The 8,394-nt window shown below is 41.6% G+C and overlaps 1 protein-coding gene across 1 annotated transcript in view; it reads left to right on the top strand.

The window, feature by feature from the left end:
* The window catches only part of LAMA1 (laminin, alpha 1), a 137,846-nt gene extending 131,614 nt beyond the window's left edge, over positions 1-6,232 (top strand). The window contains exons 57-60 of the mRNA XM_012725774.1: positions 629-782; positions 1,941-2,074; positions 5,108-5,330; positions 5,935-6,232. Of these exons, the coding sequence (XP_012581228.1) occupies positions 629-782; positions 1,941-2,074; positions 5,108-5,330; positions 5,935-6,095 (672 nt within the window). The 3' untranslated portion in view covers positions 6,096-6,232. The remainder of the gene's footprint in view (positions 1-628; positions 783-1,940; positions 2,075-5,107; positions 5,331-5,934) is intronic.
* Positions 6,233-8,394: the final 2,162 nt, after the last annotated feature.

The following is an 8,394-nucleotide window of genomic DNA, read 5'->3' on the forward strand; positions in this document are numbered from 1 at the left end:
GAAGTACACTGCTGAGGGGAGCAGCGGGCGGGTCAGGAGAGGTCTGCCACGCCATGTGGACTCCTCCGGGGCAGGCGGGAATCGAACTTATGAGGAAGTGGCTTTAGCTTCTCAGTGCAGTGCTTTAACCCGCTGCGCCACCAGGGAGGGCCAAGTTTATCTTTTTTAAATGGTGTTGCAATAAACATAGAGGTGCAGGTGAACTTTTTTTTTTAATAATATAATAGTTTATTTTTATATCACTTTTGTGCCTTTTTCTATCTCAGTTGCAATCCCCATGGGCTTTCCATCACCAAATCACCCATGTGCCATCAGCAGGTGACCTTTTTAATTAATGGTTTTATGTCCTTTGAGTAGATGCCTAGGAGTAGAATTCTGGATCATATGGAAGCTCCATTTTTGCAGTTTGAGGAACCTCCAAACAGCTCTCCATAATAGTTGGACCAGTGTGCATTCCTACCAGCAGTGTAGAAGCATCCCCTTTTCTCCACACCCTCGTCAGCATAGGCAAATTGAATTTTTAAACCAAATGAGTTTTTTTCTGCTTTGTTGAAGTATAGGGAAAATGTGTCCTTGTGCTTGTGGCTATTATACTCAGTGCCATCTACTCTCGTGTCACTTGGTGTAGATCACCCACAGCATCCCTGCCTGCATTGGGGAGGTGACAGTGAACAGCAAACAGCTGGACAAAGACAGCCCAGCGTCTGTGTTTGCAGTCACCAGGTGCTACACAGCAGCCCAGGAAGGGACTTTCTTTGACGGAAGCGGCTATGCTACTCTAGGTATGTATCATCCACAGTTCCAAAGAAATCTTTGGGATTCACCAACTCACTAAGATGACATGGACGCTAGAATAACATAGTAGGGCAGGCCCCACCAGACACTGGTGTAGTGAGACACATGTAGTTGAGTGAGCTCGCTTATTCTGATTTTTCAGCTTGGTGTGTAAAGCCATGGCACCTCTGTGCATGCAGATGGCCTGGCTAAGGCATCTTCCTACCAGGAGAGATGCAACTTCTGACAGAGGGCACTATCTGGTGCTGCCCTCGCTTCCCCAATTGTATGCAAGTCTACTCTAGCCAAGTAAATAACAAGCTTTGAATTTAAAATTAGGAACGTAAACTCTGTAACCCAGCTGGCCATGCAAGTCACATTTGATGGAAGATATTAATTCCATTTAGATTGTGAAAATAGTAATCAATTATACATAGAGAAATAGAAATCTCTCAAATGCCTCAGTATGTAAATCCTCGAGGCTCATACCTAACCTTTGTAATAAGTTTGACATCTCCATTTTATATTTAATTTACCTGTTTGTACTCACAGGCATGCTGCTTCTGGCACCTGTCCTGCTTCCTATCACAGGGAATTGTGTTTCTCTGACTCCTGTGGCCACAGACTTCCAAGGGGGCGTGTGAAGGGAGAAGGTGAAAACCTAGCACATTTCTGTCACTCTGTTCCCAAGTGCTGGTGACACCACCCACTCCCACAGTTCATCCAACATTGGGCAGAGTTTGACTTCTCAGCTGTCACCTGAGTAAAACTGTAGTCCATTAAATCCCATTTTGAAGAAAACCAAGTGTACACACTAACAAAATGCCAAATGCAAATGATGCCTAACCCAGTGAACATTGTAAAAATAAGTGAATTCTGGCTAGATGATGAGGGTCGTGTGGATGGACTCTGCCCCCTGTGGCGTAGGTGAGGGAGTGTACCTGTTCCAACTCTTGTCTGACTTGGCCCAGCGGATCACCTATGGCCTCTTATAAGAGTCCCCTCATCTTACAGATGTAGAGCAGAGGCAGAGAGGGTGGGGGCAATGGCCGGTGGGGACGAAACACAACCACAGCCATCTGGCACAGGCCACAGCCCCTCTGCGCCTCACTCTTCCTGCTGGCAGAGCTCATCCCTTACTCAGGGATATCCTTCTGTTTTTTCAGTCAAGGAAGGCTACAGAGTCCGATCAGACATAAACATCACACTGGAGTTTCGTACTTCCTCAGAAAATGGAGTCCTGCTGGGGATCAGCACAGCCAAAGTGGATGCCCTTGGGCTAGAGATTGTAAATGGCAAGGTGAGTGCTTAGCCTCCAGGGCTTCCCGCGCCTAGTCTGGTTGAGAAGCAGTAGAAACACCTAGATTCAGATTTCTGCTGATCCAGTTGAGGGAAGAGGGAAATGAGCCCATTAATATTAAAAACACACTCTAACAAGATTTGAAAATAACATCAGACTTTTGAATCAAACTTAAAGTAAAACTGCAACAACACAAAAAGCTTTTCTTCTTGCATCATCTGAATGTTGCTGACCTCATGCCCTTCTTTCTCTAATATGTGTTAACTTTTTTTTTTTTAAACATTTATTTATTTATGCACACAGAACTGGAGTACAGGCCAGAGGTGCAGGGGCGGTGAGAGGCTTCACCAGAGACAGAGTGGGGAGCAGAACAGGCACATTGACAAAGTACACTGCTGAGGGGAGCAGCGGGCGGGCCAGGAGAGGTCTGCCACACCATGTGGGTCACCTCTGGGGCAGGGATCGAACTCATGCAGAACTGGCTTTAGCGTCTTAGTGCTGTGCTTTAACCAGCTGTGCCACCAAGGAGGGCTCATGTGTTAACTTTTTACTTGAAAATAATTACAGATTCATAGGTAGTTGCAGTGAAATCTACAGGGAGATCCAGAGTCACCTGTCACACAGGCTCCTCCTGCACATATATGTGTGTGCAGATGTGTGTGGCTCCTCACAACTTTATCAACTGTAGCTTTGTGTACCCACCAGTATAATCAAGATACCTAATTGCACCATTACTACCAGCTCTGCCCACTACCTCTTCACAGACACACTGATTTCTTCCTCCCCACTACCTTACTCTGTTCTCCTAATTATTGTTTCATGTGTGTTCTACAAATGAAATGATGCAATATCTATTCTGAAATTGGCTTTTTATACTCAGCCTCACTTCTTGGATATTCATCCAGTTTTTTGGTGCCTATCAACACTTCATATTTTTTTTTTATTGCAGAATATTCCATGGGATAGATGTACCACCATCTAAATTATCTTACAGAAAAAAATTAATTTTTTTCTACAACTACTCTATCCTTATTTTTCAACCTCCAGTCCTTCATTTAATTCACTGACAAAATAAATTCAACAATTAACAAGACTCTGATCTCATGCTCGAATATGTCTCCTTCTTGGTTTCTCTCAGTTCTCATTCTCATTCCCCCTTAGGGCCATCAAGGTGCAGGCAGGATGTGGGGGAAGGGACTCTTCATTACCCATTTTCTTTTCTGTAGGCTCAGTTGCCTTGTCTATGGCTCAGATGTCTTTTCTATGGGCTCAATTGCCTTTTCTGACAGCTCAGTTCTCTGGGTCTTTAAACCCTGACTGTCTTCTATGTACTGGGCCAATAAAGGGACCTTCAACCACTTGAGGCAGTGGATAGCCTCGTTGCCAGTCTATTGGGACCACTCCTAGAGATTTTCCAGCAGCCCTCTCTGATCAGGGCCCCTCTCTGATCAGCTGTCAGGGCCCTCTGCTTCTCCATCGCTGCCATCTCCCCTGTCCCACAGAGGCCCTCTAAGCACTTAGTAGTGGCTGTGATACCACGTGTAGGTCATGGTCTCTCAGGCCCTCTCTCTACCTAACTGCTCTTTGCCACCATTTCTACTGTGGCCAGTTTGGGCTGTTGATGTGACAGGACTGACATACTCGAATTTTCTGTGCTCCAGCTTCCCCTGAACCTACTAATTTCTAGTATTTTCCTGCGTAGTTATCACTAAGATTCCCCTGGTATATTCTGGAATGGGAGTGGGGAGTATATCAAAAGTCACATCTCACCTCTCGCCCTTCATCTTTCTCCTGTGGTCCTTCATCTTTGTGTTGAAGCCAAACTATCTGCAGCATGTTGCTACCTTTCTACTCTGTAGTTTAAACCAGCTTTTTTCCTTACCTGCACTTCCAAAATTTTTGTGACCACCTAAAAAATATTATCAGAAGTATAGTAGTTGCAAAACATGTACTGCCGTCTGCATATTTTACTTCTATTTTGGTTTATTGTTACAGACTTTTAAAACATTTTTAGTTGCTTCTCAAAGATTTATAACATGCATCTTTAATTTGGCACTATATATAGAAAGAACCTTGGAATAAGTTCGCATATAGCATACGAATCTTGCAACACTATACTTTCGAGTCTTCTCTCCCATCTTTTCCAAGACATAGATGGTTAGTGCACCCATTTACTGTGTTCGCACATCTGCAGTTGCTTGTTATCTTCAAATTGAGGTGCCTTGAGGATGCAATGCTGAGTTAATGGCTCAGGCTTGTTGCCATGGCAGTGTCCACTGGCCATTTCTGAAAATTTCTGGAATAGGATAGTATCTAAATCCTTTTTTTTTTTAAGACTTATGTATTAATGCATAGAGAACCGGGGTACAGGCCAGAGGTGTAGGGGCAGTGAGAGGATTCACCAGAGACAGACTGGGGCAGAGACAGAGACAGAACATGCAGAGACAGAGACAGAACAGGCGGATCGATGAACACTGCTGAGCAGAGCAGTGGGCGGGTCAGAAGTCTGCCGCCCATGTGGATCACCTCCGGGGCGGGGATGCTGAAGTGGCTTTAACTTCTTAGTGCTGTGCTTTAACCCAGTGAACCACCAGGGAGGGCCCTATATCCTTTTTTTTTTTTTACAAAAAAAAAAAAAGATTATTTATTTATGCATACAGAACTAGGGCCATGAGAGTATTCCCCGGAGACAGAATGGGGAGTGGAACAGGTGGATCCACTGAAATATACTAATATACTGCTGGAAGGAGCAGTGGGCTGATCAGGAGAGGTCTGCCACACCATGTGGGTTACCCCTCTGGTTAGGCATCAAATTCATGCTGTAGTGACTGCGATAGCTTCATATAGCACTGTGCATCAGCACTGTTGCACCACCAGGGAGGGCCCAGTATCCTTTAAGAAACAATTTTTCAAAATCATTGTTTTATTTTTTCTGTAGTTATCCTTTCTTTTACTTTAAAAGCATTATACAAAAACTAAATTCCTTAAATGTGTAAAAAATCTCCAAAGTATTTGCCTATGTCTGCTTTTTAGCTCTTGTTTCATGTTAATAATGGTGCTGGGAGGATAACAGCTACATATGAGCCCAAAGCTACCAGTTCTCTCTGCAATGGGAAGTGGCACACACTTCAGGCCAACAAAAGCAAACACCGCTTGATGCTCATTGTGGATGGAAATGCAGTTCATGCTGAAAGCCCACACACCCAGTCCACCTCAGCAGACACCAACAACCCCATCTATGTCGGTGGCTACCCTGGTATGTATACCTGTTTGCTTGTGTATTTTTAAGGGGGGCTGTCACTGAGGCAAGTCTTAGTTCAGATGGATTTAGAACATTAAAAAAAGTACATGGTTTGGGTGACCAATCTTTTACTGCTTTAGAGAAGCTGTTTCAAATACTTAGAAACTCCTGGACATTTCAAAATAAGCCAACTATGTAAATTTATTAGTAAGACTGAACAGATGCAAGGCACAGTAAACTGGATGACTTTACTAAGGAGACTAATCTTGAGTAGGGAATGAACAATGGAATGATTTTAGAAAGCAAAGGTGTCTTAAACTCCCATACTAACTCTGGTTTCAGGTGAGCATTTCAGATGTTCCAAGTAATTGTTACCAGTGTGAACAAAGTAAAACTCTTTTATGACTCTTAAAGTCACAAGAGGGTGCCTTAAAATTAGGGCATATTAAAAGTATTCTTGAATTTGGGTATTTGCTGAAACCACTTATGTGAAAAAAAAATTCTTCTAATTTTGATATAGAAACCACTTGAAATTATTATTGTTCCTATTGTGCTACCCATGTCACTTTTTAAATAAAAAAAAATAAGCAAGAATTATCTTCTCTTTTGTCTCAAACAGCTGGAGTAAAGCAAAACTGCCTGACCAGCCAGACTTCCTTCCGGGGCTGTATGAGAAAGCTGACTCTGATTAAGGGCCCGCAAGAGCAATCCTATGACTTCAGCAGAGCCTTTGACCTACAAGGAGTTTTTCCTCATTCCTGTCCTGGGACTGAGTCTTGAACTTCAAGGGAATTCCTCGATTGGGGATTATTGTTTATATTTTGAGAATAATTTGGGGGGTTAAAAAATGTCAGTTCAAATTTCACTTCCAACTCAGGTTGTTTCCAGATAGAAATGAGCTCATGTTCAACTAAAACCATGTGTACAACAAATACCTCTATTAAATAGATTAAAATATAAATTGAATTCATTAACCAAGAGTCCTCAGTAGTATGTTTTCCAGTTTCCATATATGAGAGGGTTTTCTTGCTTTCTTTTTGTGGTTGATTTCTCCTTTGATTGGAGAGGATTGGTATGACTTTAGTCTTCGTGAATTGTTGATAATTGTCTGGTAACCCAATCTGTTGGCAACCCACATATGTGCAGAAAGAAACCTATACCTATATGGACAGTTAATCTATGATGAAGGACCAAGAGTATAGAATGGAGAAAAGAAAACACCTTCTTTAAAAGGTGTTGGGAAAACTGGAGAACCATATGAAAAAGACTGAAACTAGACCCCTATCTCACACCATACATAAAAATTAACTCAAAATTGGTGAAAGCCTTGGCTATATGACATGAAATCAATATGGTATAAATGAGAAAACATTGGAAAAGCACTTCATGTCATAGACTTAAGTGATAACTTTTTGGATTCACTTTCAAGAGATGGAGAAACAAAGTGAAAATAAAAAGCTTCTGAAAAGTGAAAGAAACTATCACTAAAATAAAAACACACCCTAATGAGTGGGAGAAATTTGTGCACTGTATATCTGACAAGGGGTTGATATCCAATTATTACTATATATATATATAAATCGATAAAAAATAATCCAATAAAAAAATAGGGCAGAGCTAAATAGACACCACTTGAAGAAAAGCATACATATGGTCAACAAGCTAATGAAAAATGCTCATCATCACTTACCGTCTGGGAAATGCAAATCAAAACCATCATGAGATACTTCTCACACACTGAGAGTCAAAAAGACCAGAGATAACAAGTGTTGGTGAGCACGTGGGGGAAACAAAGAACCCTTATATACTATGTGGGCTGTAGACTGGTGCAGCCTCTATGGGGGTTTCTTAAAATATTTAAAATAGATCTACCATATGATCCAGCAATTCCACTCTGGGTGCTTGGAGAAGAATGCAAAATAAATAAACAAACAAACAAACAAACAAATAAATAAATAAATTCTAAGGAGTATGTGCACTCCTATATTCATTGTCCCACTATTTACAATGAACGTATTTACAGTGTATTTATTTATACAACCAAGTTATAGAAATAACCAAAGTGTATAATTCCATATAATTGAATTAGAAAGATGGAGGATATATACACAGTAGAATACTATCCAGTTATAAAATAAAAGGAATTCTCCACTACAACATGGATGGAACTGGAAGGACTAAGCTAAGCAAAATCGATCAGAAGGTAAATGGACTATGGTTTCTCTTCCAAGTGGAACAGAGAAATAAAACAGAAAGGCAAATAAAACTAAGCCAATAACAAGGCTCAGACATCTAATATAGCATTGAGGCTACTAGAGGGGAAAAAAGGGGAGAAAATGTGAGACTGATAGACCGTGGTGGGGGTAGCGTGGTGGGTATGGTGAGGTGATGCAGTTATCTGAGGAGTTGTCATCCTAGGCCTCCAAGTCATGCAGTATTGTAGCCAACATCGCCTCACTAAAAGGCGTCATGACTAGCTAGCTCTGGTTCTGTACATTTTATTTACACCCCTAGAATGAGAGTTTCCCAGACAGCTTCTCTTTCTGGACAATGTGTGTAAGTTCCAAAGAAGAAACATTTGATGGCTGAAAGTCTATATTCTACTTATTAATGTAGCAGTTTTAAACCCTTAATTCTGAGGCCTCACTTATTCTCCGTGGTTATGGCTGGTGTTAGAATGACTCTCATTCCTTCTCTGAATAGGCTTCAGAAAAATGATTTGCTTTTTACTTGAAGAGAGGTCTCAACCACTCTAAGCAATAACCCCCCCAATTCCAATAGAAAAGGTGATACATTCAATTTCCGTGTCTATCACAGATTTTAATTTGACAAAGAAGCTACCTGTATCCTGGTCCTTCTCTCTCTTGTGTGCCTTGCTCATCTTTTTGTCATGTTCTGCACCTCATGACTGCTACCTCTGAAATGTGTAATTTCTTTCCAGTTAAAAGTCTGCATGAAGGTATTAAAGAAAAGCAACCTCCCATTGGCAAGTGTGGCTTGTCCTGCAGCACCTTGCAATCTAAGGAATGCAGTCTCCTGCTGAGTGGAACAGCTCACTTGGGCAGCTGGATTAGAAAAG

The sequence above is a fragment of the Condylura cristata genome, unplaced genomic scaffold (assembly GCF_000260355.1).
Source record: "Condylura cristata isolate star-nosed mole 26May11 unplaced genomic scaffold, ConCri1.0 scaffold00016, whole genome shotgun sequence".
In the NCBI taxonomy this organism is placed as follows: domain Eukaryota; kingdom Metazoa; phylum Chordata; class Mammalia; order Eulipotyphla; family Talpidae; genus Condylura; species Condylura cristata.